Raw genomic sequence first — 20,249 nt, 5'->3', positions numbered from 1 at the left:
CGAGTTCAGACTTCATAAATTCTGTTTGAATGCGGAAGAGCACATTGTTAGCCTCGAGGAACTGTGTACTGGTATGTCTTGAACATACCAAATCATTATGTTCCAAATCTAAAAACATACATATCATCTGGGGCGGGAGAACAGAAATATCTGTAGTTCTAATAAAGTTATTTAAACAAGAACAAGAAAGTTTTTGAGTGCTATTAGTGCACTGGAGTGTAGAAAAGTTTTTAGACTTTTAGTCACTTCACTTTTTTTTTACTGTTACCACAGATTTGAGAGAATGCAGAATTAATTTCTACTTCAGGTATTTTATGGAACCACGTCAATAAAAAGTGTAGGATTTCCAATCCATTTTCCAAAATGAATAATCATGAGTTTATGAAAAAAGTATGGAGTGAAACTTGCTAGTCACATTCATCTGCAAGAAATAATGTAGCTAATTTCACCATTTTAAGATCATACATGAAGTGAGATGTGGGTGACCTTCAACAAGTCAACTCTTCAAAACTCTTCAATCATTTATAGTATACATGATCTGATGTATGGAAAATTTCAGATAAAACAATATCAATGAACTAGACACACCAGGCCACATGTTAGGTTTACAACTCATGAGCTATTGGGAATGCAGATGCTATCAGTCTAGGTGTCAAAATGTATGGGTGCAAGCAAGAAACAAAAACGAATGGATAAATTAATTTTGTAGTGTTTTGTCCAACACAGAGATAATTTTACGGATGATTAGTACTCTTAATATGGCATGGTTACAGCACTATGATCCAAAGACCAAACAATTTCAGTATACTGCATATTCATGGCAAAGAAATTTAAGATTCAAAGGTCAGATATTGGTACAATTTTGAAAAAGTGGATTATTTTGATGACTGTACATAAGAGTAATACATAGTAGATATTTTGAAGAACCTTATGTTTGAATGTCTAACCATCCAACTCATTCATCATATTTTGCTCCATCTTACTATTCCAAGTCTTAAAAAGAATTTGAAAAGGGTAAATTTTAATCTTAAAAATGTTTAAAGGAAAAATATCTATTTAAAGAGGTTGGAGTTTTAGATTCTTATCGTGATTTTATATCCTGACAGTTGAGCGAGTTAGAATCCAAAAATAAATAAATAAAATTCTGAAATCCTTATAAAACATATACATTTTTGTATTATTGTATTGCTGCATTCAAAAAGTTGATTCACTAATATGCATAACATACAAGATTTCACTGCAATAGAGGCAGTAGGGATTTCTACACGCTGACATTAAAAATAATATTGATATTTTAACAGAAAGATTTTATTTCAGAAATATTTCTTTACAGTATAAAGTTGCATGTGTGGCAAAAGATAACCTTTACGGCACAGTAAAGTGTAAGAATTTGTAAACAAAATTACAAAAGAATGAAGATGATCAGAATAAAACAACAATTAATGTCCCTGTATTACCTCTAAGCACGTGGTATATCAGCAAGCAATAGTAGTCTATGAGAATCAAATAGTTAATGGCAATTTAAAATATACAAATCAAGATAAAACAGCAATGTCACTAGAACATTAAGCATACTGGATGAAGAAACATATAACAATGAAATTAAAAAATTTATCTGTAGTACAACAGAGCTGGTACTTCCTTTCAATAATGAAGGCAATTAAGAAAATCCCAATCACCAGAACATTAAATAATAGATTTTCAAATTAAAAAAAGGAAAAAGAAACTTCTGAATGAGACACTGACAAGAATGAAGAGGAAAATATATTCTCAGTCAGAGAAAATTGCAAACATATAGGCAAGCATATCCTCAACAGATACACGCATGCATTCCCACACACGCACACAACTAATTTTTCAAAAAACCAGACACAGTAATAAAAAAATTAATATATTTAATAAAAGACTTACAGTATATAATATCTTAAGTACACATCGATAAATCCAGATAGTGAAAAGCTGTTTGAAATATAAAGAGAAACAAAAGAAAAATAAGTTTCTGAGAGATTCCTTAAAATGGTTATTGACAGTTAAAAATAATAATAAAAATATAAGATATTTTGCTACAAACCACAAAAGAAACTGGATTTATAGAACAATTGAATCAGCTTTGCTTTTTAAAGCAAATATGTAAATTTACACAAAAGTACATTCCTCAACTACTACAATAACAAAAAGTGTCAGTAGTAATTTTTAAAAAAATGTAGTAGGTTTAATATTCAAAAACATGAAACCTGTAAAAGTAAATATCGACTAGATTACAAACAAAATGTTACTGTGATTACTGTATAATGTTTGTATGTAAATCAATCACTTAAATCAAAATACAAAGTAAACAATAATTGCAATATTAACTTTTAAAATCAGAAACTACTACAAATTAAGTATAATAAAAAACAATACTATAATTAATAATTATAATATAATTAAAAATTAAATAATTGCAATTAAAAAATTATAAATTACAATATAGTATATTAAAAAAAATAAAGAATTACATTAAAAAAGATTATTAAATTTAAATTATAATTAAGAAATTGTAATATTTACTGTTATGATTTTAACAATATATATTACTGTAATTGTATATTGTGATTTAAAAATACTGTACTTATTGGCATAATTACAAGTTATGATAATAACTTTTTTCATAAAAAATTATAAGTTTAATTAGGATACATACATTATTTTACTGAAATTAATATTTTTAAGATTCATATTATTCCACTATACTGTTAAATTATAATTAAATTCTATTAAATAAACCAACAGAATATTGAATTAAGAAGTATTTTATCTTAATTTTTCATAAAATTACTTTTGTGGGATCCTGTATCCAGTCATTACTGAAATAATTTTGTTACTGCATAATAAAAATTTAATAATAAAATAATGAAAATTGTATATTAATTTACTCAAGTGTTGCTATCTGTTTTACAAGGGTTATTTTTTTTTCAAGGTCCGATCGGTTACAAAATTAAAACCACAGTGAAAATAAGTGCTGGAGAAACGTTAGGGAGGCGTTCATTCTCATTGTTTTGTGAGAATCTTGGGAACCCATCTCGCACACAGTTTGCGGTACTGAAGTCTCTCACTCACAATGGTGTAGAGAGCTGACCTTGAAATTTCAGGAAACTAATAACTCAATACAGAAATTGTATTCCCGCACTTCACACTTGGCGGGAGATGCTATTGTTGTAGACATGTTTACAAACTACCGGCATGTTCAGCTAAACAAAGTGACGCGGCGTGATTGAAGGCCATACTAGAGACACTGCGCAACACATAAGTGCAAAGGTTCATCCGGGTTTTTATTTGCAACCAATCGGACCTTGAAAAAAAATAACCCTCGTAGTGTTTATAAGACCGTCTTCCTAAGACCATCAGGTAGTGTTTGAGAGAGACGGTCTTATAAAAATTAAAACATGTGTCAACATTCCTTTAAATAATATGTAATTTTCTTAATTTTATTATACAATAATGAATTATTTCAATCAAGATTGAGGATACAGGATCCCAAGAAAGTTCTTTCATGAAAAATTAAGGTAAGATATGTCTTTATCTCATTATTCTGTACAGTTGGTTTTTTAATAGAACTTAAATATAATTTATATATATATATTTTTTTTTTAATCAACAAATTGATAAAGAGGGTTTTTATGATCAGAATCTAATTTACTGTTGTTTTATTCACAATATATAACGATTTTAGGCATTTATTTCACAGAAAGCATATCATGAACAGCATATAAATGGAATAATCTGTTGGTTCATATCATGTGATGTATCACAATCTGAACAAGCTAATAGAAATAATATACACCTAAACAAATAGTATGCCAAACCTTTCCTAACCAAGTGTATAATCATAGAAAGAATTAGCAAAAGGAATTGTTTCATCCATGTATAGATATTTCAGAACAATAAAACAAACAAATTCAAATGTTACAAATAAGGACCGAAACATAACATCAACATATACAAAACAAACACATATAAGTAAATAATCATTACAAGATAAAATTCTTTTACCTGGAGAGCTTTCCACATCATATATAATGCTACTGTATTATCTCTAAAGAAACAAAATGAAAGACCAGCAATAAGGCCAGAAGGTAATGCAAAATACTGGGAATCTTTACCACACATTCGACGCAGTAAACAACTCATAAACTGCAATAACAACAGATTTCACATTTAAAAAAAAATATTGAAGCAACAAACAAACAAAATAACTTAATCCTAAAACAATTTAAATGTTAAAAAAATACATTTTTCTGCAATAAAAAATGTACTTAATAAATAACAATGATAAATCAACAATTGTATATCCAAATAATATAATTCACCTTAAATACTCAACAACAAAACCAATTTTAACTCATACACCAACAATATCAGAAAATTCAGAATAAATATCACTATAAATTCAATATAAAAATATTTCACTCCATTATTTATATAAATTATACATTATACAGATCACATCAGAAACAATTAGGCAAGCTACTTCACAGATAACAAAAGAAACTGTTCTGGCTTTTCCCTGGAAGAAACATGAAGTACCATGGGAAAAACCTCAATCACATCAACAGATAAGTAAATAAACCTTAAATATACCTCACATATTAAGTAAATAAGAGAAGTGAGAATGTAGATCATTGATGAAAACAATAATTATAAAAATTAACTGATAAAATGATTAAATTTTTTTTTTTTTGGGGGGGCGAAAAATATCTGTGCATTATCATTGCCTGGAATTTTCTTTAATATAAAGGTAAAATAACACTAAAATAATAAAACTAAATAAGGTTTTAAACTAATATAAATTATATAATTAAAATCTAAAACAAAGTTAAAAAAGTGAAATAAAACTCAAAACTAATATCGCAGACAGAGTTTTTAAAATATAAAAGCTAAAATAATAGAAAATGGAAACTATATAAAACTTAACTAATTCCGATAGGGAGTGCAAAAGGCTCCCTCCTTGGATAATAAAATTAAAGACATAGAACCAAAAAAAATCAAAATTGAAAGTAAGGGAAAAAATTGACAAAATCTCTCTAGCATAAAAAATATTTATGACAATATTATTATTTTTTGCAGTAACCTAGTACTACGCAAAAACAGAAACATCCGGATCAAACTTTCATTATCATTGTACAAGATACCATGGATGTTTCTGGGTAGATTAAATTTATGACGCAATGCCGCATAACATATGCAGAGAATGTGGTACACAGTCATGCGGCAGTTGCATCGTGTGCATATGGGTGCTTGTCCTCCTGACATTAGATACTCGTGTGTGATCCTCATATGTCCTATCTGCAATCGGCGTAGGACTACTTCTTCATGTTGAGTTTATCTGCACAAGGAGTCCCATGGTAACACAAAATCTTTAATCCGTCAGAGTTTATTATCGACGGTAGTCGTCCAGTCATTTTGCCACCTTGCTCTCAGTGATTGTTTTACAAGATTAATAAAATCAGAGGTAGTAACTCGGGTGGTGAAAAGAGGTTGTATACACGCTTCTTTGGCAGCATAATCTGCTTGATCATTACCTGGAATCCCTACGTGGCTAGGGACCCAGCAAAAACTTACTTCTGTGTTGCGATTATTCAACTCAGCGATTGCGTAGTAAATTTCAATGATGACAGGATGTTTGGAATAAAAGTTTTCTAATGCCTGGAGAGCACTACACGAGTCACTGCAAATAAGAATGTTTCTATATTTAGGGTTAATGATATTTAGAGCTTTTTTTATAGCAAGTAGTTCAGCGGTGAACACATTCGTAATAGCGAGTAAGCCAAACATATAAGTTCTTTCATTGACAACAAAAGCACAACCAAAGGTATAGTCTTGTTTCGATCCATTAGTGTATATCACCGCATCAGGGTTCGTCTTGGTGAGGACACACTGAAACATTTGCCGGAAAACAGTAGGTAGTTGATTTTTATCGTATGTTGTAAGGTCAAAAGTAAAATTTACAAGGTTTATTCTCCACAGAGGATATGAGGACGGATATGATGGAAAGAATGACATTGTTTCAACACTTTTATGCTGCAGCTGACGTCGGGTACGGAGACCTACAGATGCAGTACAGCGTGGACGGTCCTCATACTTTCTTAAATTAGGATTTCTGAGTCAAAAGCCAGGTGATTTGGCTATCCTTTAAGACGGGCAAAATAAGATAACAAAAGCTGGTCTATCTACCCCAAAGTGATGACTCACCACAGTCTACAAGTAAGCTTGCGATAGGGCTTGATCTAAACGCACCTGTGGCAAGCCGAAGAAAAGCATGATGTACACCGTCCAGCATTTTAAGCACGGTTTGACGAGCTGAAGAGTAGGCGACACAACCATAATCTAAATGAGAACTAAGAAGGGAATAGTAAAAACGTAACATACATGACCAATCGGCTCCCCAATTGGTGTTACTAAGGACCCGCATCATATCTAAAAGTTTGGAACATTTTGTCCTTAATTCCTTTATATGTTTGACCCAAGTAAGACGTCTATCAAAAATCAAACCTAGAAACTTGACGTAAAGAGAGATAGCAATAAGCTCTCTCTGAAAGACTTGTTCGGAGAATAAACCATTGTAAATATTCAAAAGATGTTGTAATGCTGAGTTAGGAAGGTGTGAAAGCATACCAAGGCGAACATTGTCTGGTCCAGGGGAAGTGTCACGTGAGTTCTTAAGTGCGTGTAACAATTCCTTAAATACAAATGGAGTGTTCAATTCACCAACCAAATCATCAATGTTTAACGACAATATTTCTATCTGTACTTTGTACCTCTGAAAATCGTTATTATATGATGATGTGAGAGACACCGAGCGGAAAGATTTTGCTAAAGTATTTGCTACAGCCGGATATGATGAAAGGAGTTCTTCTTCATCAATGAGACCGAAAATAGATTGTCTCGGTGATCCGAAAATTGCATGGATTTTTTTCCACACAGTAGACGTGGGAGTAGTACGTGAGACAGTGTTCGCACATTTTGTCCATGAATTCCTCTTAGCGTTCAAGAAGACCCAACAGCATACCACTCTAGCCCTGCGGTACAAATATAGATGTTCAGTTGTAGGCCTATTATTAAATTTGCATAGTGCCTGCCATCGATTCTTAATAGCACATTTGCAATCATCATTCCACCATGGAACAGAAGGGCATTCAGGATTACCCGATGTTTGTGGGATATATCTGCTGGCAGTTTCAAGTATCATGGACGTAAAAGAGGAACATTGCTCAAGGATGTTCACACCATCGTCATACTGTGATTGGAAGGCTTTATGATATCCAATCCAATCCGTCCTTTCAACAATCCACCTCCGTGGCCGAAAACTACTTTTAATTGCTGCAATAACTGAAAGTAAAAACCAAGTCAAAAAGATATGGTGTTTTGTTTTGGGATAATCCTAAACATCATATGGCCTACAAACAGTCCTCATCAAGATCAGTTTTGAGATGTTGGATCACCCACCGTAAAGTCCACATCCAACTCCAAGCAATTTTCATCTTTTTGACCCACTAAAGGAAGAGCTATGAGGGAGTTATTTTTTCTGATGACAAGGTCATGAAAGCCGTTGAAAATTGGCTATACATCATACCAAAATTTTTTTCACAAAAAATCAAGTGTGTTATAAGACAGACTAATTGCATAAAGTAGTAAGTGATTATATATGTGGTTAAGACAATGATAAGATGTATGTTAAAAGCAGTATATTGCATGTTCTGCTTTCTATTTGATCACAACTACAAACTGCAATCCCCTTGAAAGGATATTTTTGCATGTTGGGAGTTCAATAAGTCATTCTTCCATTATGGTTATTAACTCCAGGTCCCAAAAAAATCGGTTAAAAGATTTGTATGACTAGGAAAACTAATTGAAGCTAATCCCAAGTATGCCCACATTCTTGACTCTTTATCGGGGCGGTCAAAAGTCTAGTGTCTATATCACCTTGCACCATGTCCAAATGTTTTGTAATAAAAAAGGAAATTGGTAAGGATGAATAAGGTGCTAATCAACTGTTAATGATTGGTTTTCATGGAAACTATTCTTGTTTAAGTTCTTAGTTATTATGTAAATTTCTGATGAAAGTTGTCTGTTGTGCATTTTAATTTTTAGTCAATTAAGCTCTTAATGTTTGACTAATGACTATGATAATTACAAAAATTATTTAATTTTGTTTATCTGAAGGAATATGTAAATTATAAGTGACATGACATTGGTCATTGGCATTTTTCTTGCACTGTTCCCTTTGATTTCCAGGATGCTACTTCCTGTGAGTTTCAGGCCATGTAGAACAACCAGACTGTAAGGGTTGGAATTTATTTCTTTAATTGTTTTCATGTATAATTATTTATAAATCACAGGATAATTAAATATAAAGTAGTTCTTTAATAAATAAAAAATGTATGCTTAACTTTCTATCAAGCTTAATATAAATGACAGTATTTGTTTTTCCCCATTTTCAATGCTAATTTTTCTATGACAAACTCTACAACTTGATCAGAAATTCTCCAAGCATTAGTGAAGTATTTTAATGATAACTTCTTGACAACCTAATACAAAATTTATGGGCTTTTAAATACACATTCACATTTAGCAAGTCATTTATTCAACAAAGAAGAACCAAAGTTATGAATACTACTAATTTACAAAGAAGTATTATCTGATAAAGTAAAACACTGAGGTATCCATTCCATGAAAAGATGACAAATTAGCCAGAACATAACAGCCTGTAATCAGGAGAAAACAAATTCAATACAGTAAAGTGCCTGCTTACTAGCTGATATTTCTCACAATGCAATGTGAGATTATTATGAAAATGATACAAACTTAAATAAAACTAGCAATTACAAAAGGTTTATAAATCAACATGGAAATGATCACAGGTTCAGTCTTCAAAAAATTATCAACATAATTTTTATTACTTTTTAAAAATATATGAATACAATGAAAAAATAAGTTTAACATTATAACAAGTTCCTGCTCAAACTGCATTAACTTATTTAAATTGTTAAATTACATTTAAATATTTTACAATTTCACATTTATTTTTTAATGGATATTCAAAATTTAATTATTTATTTTTTGAATTTCATATACATTATGTATTTATTAATAGTTTTAATTTTTTTCTTAGAGCTCGCCTTAAACAAAAAAAAAGTAAGCAGCAAGTACCAATCCTGGTTTATTTTATCTCCTTTCTCTATCACTTTTAGCCTTTGAATTTACACCAAAGTATATCAAGCAGTAGACAGCCTTTAGGGAAAATAACATAACTTTCAGTATAATAATTAATTGTTCATTTCTTTAAAATTCAATCATTAAGTACTATAGAAGTTAAATTCAGAACCCTAAATATATATAAGGGTAAAATGTCTTGGAATTTACAAATATATTTTAAAGCCTTCAAAGGCTTTCTCTTTTAAGCCAGTGAAAACAGCTGAATTCTGATTTATGTACATTTTGATACAATAATAAACACTACACTGTTTATTATTTATTTTTACTAGAATAGCAGTTAAATACATAATAACAAATGCAGTAAATTTTCTTTTATATTTTGAAATGAGAATTAAGTGATAAACATTCCAAACCCTAACTGGAGTTTGAATCCAGGACCAGAGGAGTGAGAAGCTATACACATCATCTATGTTAGGTATTATAACCCAATGTTATAGGTGATTTCCATAAAAAATTAGTCATCCCCAAAAATGATATAGTCATTCTCAACAAGCTCCCCACACCAGCTTTACTTAATAAAAATTGAGGATGAAATGGTTTCTTGTTGTCTTCTTCACTAAATATATGCTGTAAATCAGCATTCCAAAGTGGGTAAAATAAAAGTAATATTCAAGCCTACAAGTGATATCTTCACTCTGTTCACCTTGGGGACAGTCTGAACAATGAACATCTTTGTTCTTAGAGTAAAATACTCTGACTAGTGATACTCATACTTAAAACATGCTTCATATCTATAAACACCATCACATACAACTAAAAAAAAAAATTACACTAATATAAAAATACTCACTCTATACAGTCCAGAAAATCCACCAAAGAAAGCTCCTAGCCTCATTACATTTACATTAAAAACTGTGCTCGGGATTCTTGAAGGCTTACTTAATAATTTTTTCATCCGTAACAGAAGTTTCAAACTTAATTGAAGTCCATAACCAACAGTAAAAAGTTTAATAAAACCCTATAAAACACATCAGAATTTCATAAATCAATTCCTTATAAAGTTAATAATATAAACCCTTTTCAAATGACAAAATGCGCTACACAAAACTGAATTTTACTAATAATAACTCAACTTAATAACAATAATTAACAAAGTACAATTATAATTGTGTTAAATAAATGGTAAATGATTACCATAAAGTGTAAAACCTAAATCATTATTAAAAACTTACACTTTGAATTAGTATGTAAGAATTCATTATGAAAAACTTACACTCTGAATTAGAATCTAATATATTATGCTAATTAATACACAATATATTCTTTTAAAGAATTTCTATTTTTCTTCCTCTTTTTATACACTCCTCATTATTTCAGTATTACATGCCAAGTAAAACATTTTTATTCAGTGCTACTAATGTTTTAAATTAGCTCAATTATTGTTAGACAAAAAGTAATACATTATATTTGAAAAACTACAATTGGTAATTAAAAGAGTTTTCATGACTTTTTGTGATGATAATGTCAATGATAACGGTACTTCCAATATCAGTAAGTCATAAAACCCAATACATTAAACATTTTTTTATTTGCATTTCAGATTTAATCAAACAAAACAAAAAATAAATTAAACAAAGTGCTATAAAAGTTTCTACAGAAATACAGAAAATCTGAAAACCTGCTTACAATGGAACACAATGAAAACAAGAATCCAATTTACAACAAAATATTTTCCCACTCCCATGAATTTTCTAAAAATTTAATGTTAATTTTCCACAGAATAAAGGAATCTGAGTAAAACAGAAATAAGAAGGAAATCACCTTTGTTAATAAACAATTTTTTCCAGTTAAAGAGTAAAATATTATCCAGGAAATTATCAATATTTAATGTATGTCAGAGTTTTGTATTAATCCTATTTAGTCATATAATAAACTAAATTGTAAAACAAGAAATCAGTTGTAACAAATTTAAACTGGTTAATTTGTTTGGCATGACTGTATACCATATAAATTTACATTTAACTTACTTAACAATGATTTAATTATATATAGTAATTTATTAATGATTGCAAGGATCATTATTTATTAATTTGACAATAACTACAGCTGACAGTTCTTTATATCACGATGAAAAACATCTAGGAGATAAAAGGAATTATAATGAAGAATATAACAGAAGCAAACAAGTTAAAAGCAAATCCTAAAATGCAGTGTTATTAGCCCAAAAGTTAGAGATATTTTTTCTACCAAAAAATAATTCAAAATTATTTATAACACTGTAGACATAATGTTGGCTGAAAAAGAAAGTAAGTGAAGAGTAATAATCATTAAATATTTTTTTTTTTTAATTAATAAAAGAAGAAACACTCTTTCCTTTAAAAAAAAAAAACAGATCATGTAAAACACATTACATATACGTTCTTTTAAATTTCATTACATTATTAAATTTTAAATACCAAAAGAGGATTTAAATTTCTGTATTAAAATTGTTTTTGAAATTTATATGAGATCATAAAATGTTGACATCTCTGCTACTGGCCTGATAACACTACCTTGGGCCAATAAAACAAACAATACAATAATTAGATGTCAAGATAAATCTGCAATAGGTTAATTAAACTAGTAGATATTTGAATGTAACTTATATGTGTTGGATGTAATTTGTTATACTTTAATTATATATTTAAAAATTACAACTGATAGATAAATCATTTACCATTGTGTTAAGGTTAAGGTAAAAAAATAAAAATAAAAACATTCTCAAAGGTTCGTTTTAAATTCTCTTCTTATTTAAAATACAGAATAAATTATTCTTAAAAAACAGTAAAAAAATATTTTTTTATACATTATACAATTATTAAATCTAGTAAAGTAGTGTAATTGCAATATATTTAAAGAAAATTGTTATTAAAAGACAATAAAGAATGTGGCAGCAATTCTTTTTCTTAGATTTTATGTTTTTATATGAAAAGGATTCTGATTTATTCTCATATGCAAATAAACTTTATCTATATTAGACTTTATTAAAAGATCAATTACTAATAATAAATAAACCAAACTGCAATTGTTTTATTTTATTTATTTTAATTTTTAACAGCCTATATCTTAATTCTTGTATTAAACAGGATACTAGTGAAATTCCAAGTTGGTTGGTGCTACCAAACTCTCATAACCAGATATGATAATGAAAAGGAATTTTTCCCTAATGATATTAATTGGACTGGTTCTTAATTCTTTCTATATACATCCAATTTTTGTAAAACCAAACAAGCACAAATCTTTCACTAAGAGTTGATATGTTGGATTGGCAATCCAACACGGCAACATGGCAGTGTGAATTTGAACTCAATTTTTTTAAACAAAGAATTAATTTAATAGATTATAAATTTTCATTTTGTAACCTTCTGCCATATTTCTGACAACTTCACGTTTCTATGCTCATACAACTTTTGATTCTTAGTAGCAAAAAACCGAACTAAGTGCGATTTTAGGTCATTATCATTACTGAAAATTTTATCATTCACAGAGTTTTGCAAACTTCAAAATAAATGGAAGTTATTTATAGCCCTGATCTTGCATGTGATGGTGCAAGATCAGGACTATAAGGGAGATGAGACTACTTCCCAACTGAGCTCCAATAATCTTCCACGAGTTACCAAAGATGTGCAAGGGCTTGCATTGTCTTGGTGGAACACAATTCCTTTGCAATTTGCGAATTCTAGCTGTTTTTCTTTCATTGCTTTCCCCAGATGTTGAACATAAACATCTGAATTGATCGTTCAGTTCCTTGGAAGCAGCTCAAAATACACAATACCTTTGTAATTCCACCAAATTGGCAGCATGATTTTTTTTTTATGCAATTCAACTTTCAATGTAACTTTGCTGGTTTATCACGCTTGGATCATGATTGTTTTTGACTAATGTTATTGCTGACAATCCATTTTTCAATACCAATGATGATTCATTTCAGAAAAGGATAGACTTCATCGCATTTGAGATGCATATTGCAAATATCGATCCATTGTATTAAGTGAATATCTTTAAACTCATGCAGAACCCAAATATAATCTAACAAGTCCAAGACATGTGAATTTCAATTGTGAACATTACATTTAAATTCTGCCATCTCTTGCAAAATTATATGACAATCCGATTCAATTACGGCTTTGATTTGGTCTTCAACTTCAGTTGGTTGACCAGAACACTGGTCATCTTTGAGTGAAAAATCCCCAGAATGGAATCTTTTAAACCTTGAATCTCTTTTTGCATCCTGTTAGGCAATCAACACCAAAAACTTCATCTATCTCTATGTGAGCCTCAGCAGCTTTCTTACTTTACAAAAATAAAAAGTATTTAAACTTATATATAAATTTGAACAGAAAATTCTTAGAAATCTATATTCAATATTATTCTTTTTTTCTAAAGCTACTTCATGTTATCTGCTAAATTACATAGAAATTAAATCTTAGATGGACATTAAGTTAAATGCTGATAAAAAATTATTACCTGTAAACTGTAATAGGCACAACTGTGGTTATGAGGACAAGTAGGATGACAATATAGAGATTTTAGATACTTTATAAATGAAAAAATTGGCAATGAATCCCATTTACTTTCTTTTTTATTGCTGTAACTGTGCTGTTTTGATAGGTGGCTCTCAATGCCAATACCAGCTGCCTCAGTAACACTTATCATTTCAGTGTCCAGTGTCTGTTTTTTAACATAACCCTGTTCTTCACAAGGTCCAACAAAAAACCTAAAAAAAAATTACAATGCATAAAAAATTACACATTCTGTAAATAAGGAATTTTACATTATATGCAAACAGTGCTGTGCATCGAAACATTAAAAACAAATTATAATTTAATACCATTATAATGCAGAAAGACAGTATGAAACAGCATGAATGATTCTTAACACATATAAAAAATTCAAATTTTATTACACATTAAACTTAACGACTGATTATAGTAAATTTTTATTGTTTCACTACCACAAAAGCAGCCTGCAGAAACATAAATACACTGAGAGGCAACAAAATAACCACCCCTCACACTACCTCAAAAGCATCTCCCCACACAGATTCAGCTTTTAGAACAATGACTTACAGGCCACTCAATACACTCATGGCACCTGAAGATCACAGAAAAGGATTCAACATTATAAATTACCAAGCAAATACAAATAAACTATCACACAATAACAAACTCAAACATAAAGCTACATAAAAATTAAAACAAAATCACATGCAACAAAAATACTTCATTACTATAATAGAATTCAGACTCTGACACTGTTCTTGCTTGGGTAAAAATTTTAAGGAAAATGCACAAGAATAGACAAAATAATTATCAACCAATAATTTATCTAAATGAAATGTGGATAAACCAGAAACATTCCAGGAAATACATCTAGCAGAATTCAACAAGCAGTAGTGGCCTTAAGATTCTGGTTGAGAAAGGATCCCATTTAACTGAATGACACAGTGGTCGCTATGAACTTGGCTTTATAAAAGAATATGCTCTAGTTTTTCAGTTGAAGCATTCGAGGGACTTTCACCAAAAAATGAACAATGATGAACTCTGAGAAATTTGTTGTGATCTTTGGAAGAAGGGTGTGTTATCGTGATGGATAATGCCAGTTATCATTCTGTGTTTAAAGAAAATATACCAGTGACCAACACAAAAAAGGCGAAAATTGTTTCATGGTTAGAAGAGAAGAAAATATAACACAATCCTTCGTACACAATTCCTGAATTACTGTTTATTGTTAGTGAACACAGAGAAAAATACAGATGGTATGAGCTTGACGACATTGCAACAAATGGAGCATGAAGTTCAACTATGTCGTATCACTGCCAGCATAATCCAGTGGAGCTAATTTAGGCGCAGATAAAAAGTAAGATGACAGCCAAAAACAGTTCATTTCAAATAAATGATGTAAAAACATTATTGGAAGATGTTATACACCATGTAACAATAGATGGCTGGAGAAAGTGCGTTAGACACACGGAAAACCTTCAACTACAAGATTTTCATAAACAAGGAATATGGAACGGTCACTTACAATGCATTGTAGTGAACTTACAAGGTGACAGTGATGGAAATATGACAGATTTACCAGGTGATAACGACTTATAATTTATTTCAGGTGATATTGACTTTTAGATTAAAATTTATTTAGGTTTTGTGTAAAGTTTTACAAATTTTTCAGTTTTAAAGTCGATACTTAAATTTAGCCATAACATTTCCCAATTTTTGAACATGTAGGAAAATTATAAAAATATTTTATGTAAAATAAAAAGTCTCAGATATGAGATAGTAACTTCTTATGCGCACCAGAGTAATACAAAATATATTTTACTAATACATTCATAAGATAAGTTGATAAAACATTTGCCTATAAAGAGATAAGTAAACTGTATTATTATCGTGGTGCAAGGGAAATGAGGAGAAACCTTTGGCAGTGCAAGGGGAAAGTGCACATGACCATCATCACAAGATGATTTCAAATCTACAATATATAGAAATAATAATTTAGAAAAATAGTTCATAAATTAAATATAAGTTTCTATTTTTTATGGAATTATTTTTACTTTTAAGTTCCTAAGGTCAGATCCCTCTTCACACATCTCTGAATTAGTATCATGACTGCTTTGATCATGATGCAATCCCAACATCATTTTCATCAAAATTATCAACTTTGTTTGTTCATCCTTCTTGAAAACATTGCTTCTGAAACCAAAATTTAGCAACCATCTCTAATTGTACTTCAACCATTTTCTTCTCTTTCACTCCTTTTAACAGAAAATAATCTGGGTATTCTGTCACTTCTAGATTCACTGATTTAAAAAAATTACCCTATAAAATGTATAAAAGGGAATACAAATACTGTTTTATAAACAAAAATTAACAAAAAATTTAACATCTGTTTTCAAATTAAAACTTGTGTAAATAAACACTCAGACAGCAGATAAAATAGATAATGAAAATAATAGATTACCTTTTGATATATTGTAACAGTATTTATTTGTAATAAATATATAAAAAAAATATTAGTCTATTAGCTACACTCATACTTACTGCTTATGAGTAAACTTGTTTATACATAATTTAAATGTAATACATAATTATAAATAGTTGTCAATTTCAAAGTGAAACATACAAAAATTATAAAAAAACATATCAGACAAGAGATATATGGTCTGTTCATGGAGATATTCTGCAGGTTAAATTGAAAAAACAAAATACACCATTCCAAAATCAGTCACACATAGACAAACAGTAGAAAACGTTCTTACACACATGATCTCCACAATATAATAATTCAAAAAATAACTTCATTGTTAAATATGGAAGCAAAGGTACTAAGACTGGGACTTTCTTTTACTTATATAGACATATTAAAGAATAAAGTAGAGAACATCTTTGATTGCGACCTCTGATAGGTTAGTAATCTTATAAAAAGGGAATCATTAAGAAAATTATTTTTACAAGATAATAATAATATTGCACAAAAATTCCCACGCTGCTGTATACAAGTTCATCATGACTATACTCTGTACAGAAACCAGAAATGACATAAAAAATTACATTTACTTCTTATCCAAATTTTCAGCACAAAAACCTTAATGTATCATCTAATAAGTAATAAAAATGCAACATAAAAATTTACTTGCATAATGTATAGAAAACTTAATATGCTTAACATGATGTAAAAGTATAATGAAATTTCTGTAAAGAAAATAAAAATTCTTTAAATAATGCTCATTACTTAAAAAAAATCAAATAATATTCAGCAAGACTTTTTGTTTTATATTAGTCACAAAGAAATCAGAAACAAAATTCTATAGATTACAACATAATTAAGTGATTATGAAGCAATCTAAAATGCTAACTTAATTCCAATTGCACAATTAATCAGTGGCAGCAAATCCACAAACTAGTAAAAAAAAATTATCTCGATTACAACTCAGTGACATGTCACATTAGGAAATTGACACAAGAATTGCGTGACAAAATCTACTAATTCTCTGTAACTACTGTTCTGATCTACTAGCTCTACTCTATTACTGTTCATTGGCAACAGCAAAGATAGTTGCCATATAACTGTTGGACATATGCAGATTAATGGAAAATCTTGCTCAGATATCATATCTGTCGTCATATACCAAAAATTAAGTTCAGACATTCAACCTGACATTAGCTTTCACAATGAAAATGTAGACAACTGCAGAAGAACATGTAAGGGTAATCAAACCAATGTTACAATTTTAGTTAACAACTGCATTAAATGCTGGAGAATTCCATTAGGCCAAAATTATGCGTTTTTATTCTACATTAATTTTTAACACCATTCTTATTCCAAAAAAAAATATTTTCTATAAAAGGAGAGAATTCTACAGAAATAAAGACTAATAAATATATTTTTCTATTAAGATATCCATCACAAAAAAAAACAATACTTTCCCATAATCTTGATCCCAGGGTACATTTTAAGAAATTTTTTTAAGTTTTATTATATTATGTATTATGAAAAATTTGCTATTTGATTAATTTTTACATTTATTTATTCAATTTCTTTATAAGCTACAACAGTTGTATTTTGTATTGAAGTACCATGGTTTTATTAAGCAACATGTTATACAGCTGGAATAAAAAGATAACATTTTGCCAACCATGAACATGTTTTTGTTGTCTATTTTTTATTATAAGACATCAATAATCAGGTTAAAATAGATTTAAAAAATTATAAAAATTAACAATTAAGACATGGTTGAGAGACTAGCAAATATCAAAAACTAATTAATTACTATTTGCTTATTTTGTACGTAATTCAATTTTTTTTTTATTTAGTAATTTTCTTACTTAGCAACCTGCTTATGTATTCTGAAAAGTTTATTACAATTTCCAAAATCTAAATTAATAATTCTGTAATACAAAATAAAGTGAATAAAAACTCAAAACAAACAAATAACATATTTAGACATTACAAAATAAGAAAAAATCTTTTTATTTTATTTATTTTTTTTTAGATGTTTTAGGTATCTTAACCCATCACAAGAATTACATGATAACAATCTACTAATTCTCTGTAACTACTGTTGTGTATGTGTGTGTGTGCACGTGTTTAAAATAATATTCAATAATCAGCATGATATGATGAGTTTCAACAGTTTTTTAATTTAAAATTAACTTTTTTAAAATGTGTAGAAATGCACTTCCACAGGATTTTTTTTTGGCTTTGTAGTGCAGGTTTTTTAACAGTGATAAAGGAGAAATGTAAAAAACAATTAACTGTAACTGGGTGGTCAATTTGTTATTGGAGAGAATTAATAAATAATATAAATAAAACATTAAACTTCGCTTAAAACATAATAATGTTTTACCATAATAATATTACAAGTAGTGTAAAACTGGATAAATAATGTAGTTAGAAATTTAACTAATTCAACTAATGACAAGTTAATGATAACAGATTACAGTAGGATTACAAGTCACTAACCACTATTCAGTTAAATGTAAAATCAACAAATTAATAATAATATATTGCACTAAGAAATAACAGTCTCAAATACAGTTCCTTTTTATATCCAGCCAAGACTGAAAATTGTCCTCACTAGATATAGAAAAAGGACCAGACAAAAAAATTATTAGCTACTGTCACCAGAAATAAATAGTAACAGGGAAGTACAGAGTACATTTCTTTGATGAAACAGGTTCTATAAAGTAGTCACTGAAAGTTATATATGAGTATAATGGCAGGTGCTTAGAAATTGTATTTATGTGGTCAATGATTGCATTCATTCACACAGAATATGTTATAAATATAGAGGGCGATACCAGTGTGACTAGTCATAAAATATAAGTAAGAAATAAAAAAAACTCAGACCCACAAATGCACAACTGCATTTTTAGATATTAATTCTTCTACCTGGACAAACAATCAAAGTCAGACAGACTCCAGAAAATCAAAAGAAGAATTGGAAGTACCTGCATCAATAAAAAGTACCACAAAGACAGGCAATGGTGGACTGTGCCCAACACAGTCATGTACAAAGAGTTAGAACCCATCACTGATACCATGTGTAAGAGGAGGCTAGGTTTCATTGGACATATCATGAAGATGCAAGATTCAAGAATTCTGAAACAGCTCGTACAGTACAATCTCGACTCGAAAAACATCAAGACAGGATGCAGATGGATCAGAGAAATAAGAGAGGACCTGAAGTTAATTGGTCTTATATCACAAGACACCACAGATAAAATAAAATTTAACAAAAAAATCAAAAACAAAAACACTCGTCTCATACTCACAAGAAAAAACTCATAACAGGATCATTTTCAACACTAGAAAGGGCATAAAGAATGGAATGTATGGAAAAGTACTGGGAGGACTGCAAGGCTCAAACAGTCCCATCAAAGAGTTGGATAATGGACTAATTAAAGTGATCCTATAAGATCATAAAAGATAATAATAATATAATATTAATATATGTTATTGTACTTTTAATAATAAAAAATTTTAATTACCTATTGAAGAAATTATAACTTGCAAATTTACACATTTTTAAAAATAAATCTCCTGTAGGAATTTAAAGCAAGAATCTTTCTTAGGTTTATATATTAACTTCATAAATATCAAATAAAAGGTAACACTTTTTGTTTACTTATTTTAACAGCTCAGTGTGTTGCTTTTTTCTTTTCTTTTGAATATAATTAGTACAGCATACTAACTACACTATTATAAATAACAATTAGGCAAGCAGTATGACAGAACATTGATGGAAAATAACAAATTCAAATCATACAATAACAATTATCACACAATAACAATTAAATATCATACAATAACAATTAAATTATCAGAAACTTAATTTAATGTTTTCTACCCCAAAGAAAACCTAATTTTTCTTGTTTAACATTCTTTTTATTTATTTTTCAATAAAGGTGTTCATTTTACTATTAGACAACAGAGTATTTTGTAATAAAATACTCTTACCAGTACAATCTTATCTTACTGTATGTAGGTCCATCATTTTTATTGTTGCAAGT

General features: G+C 29.2%; 1 protein-coding gene across 2 annotated transcripts in view; it reads right to left on the bottom strand.

The window, feature by feature from the left end:
* The window catches only part of LOC142323545 (transmembrane protein 135-like), a 65,371-nt gene that overhangs the window by 18,705 nt on the left and 26,417 nt on the right, over positions 1 to 20,249 (bottom strand). Inside the window, exons 5-8 of one of the 2 annotated variants that reach the window (XM_075363325.1) lie at positions 13,702 to 13,951; positions 10,046 to 10,213; positions 4,033 to 4,173; positions 1,912 to 1,959 (exon numbers count right to left, since the gene is read on the bottom strand). In XM_075363325.1, coding sequence (XP_075219440.1) covers positions 1,912 to 1,959; positions 4,033 to 4,173; positions 10,046 to 10,213; positions 13,702 to 13,951 — 607 coding nt within the window. The remainder of the gene's footprint in view (positions 1 to 1,911; positions 1,960 to 4,032; positions 4,174 to 10,045; positions 10,214 to 13,701; positions 13,952 to 20,249) is intronic. The other variant, XM_075363334.1, reaches the window with a different exon arrangement.

The sequence above is a fragment of the Lycorma delicatula genome, chromosome 1, assembly GCF_047948215.1.
Source record: "Lycorma delicatula isolate Av1 chromosome 1, ASM4794821v1, whole genome shotgun sequence".
NCBI classification, from domain to species: domain Eukaryota; kingdom Metazoa; phylum Arthropoda; class Insecta; order Hemiptera; family Fulgoridae; genus Lycorma; species Lycorma delicatula.
Note: the sequence above shows the minus strand (reverse complement) of the source record. Positions and strands in the feature narration are given on the sequence as shown.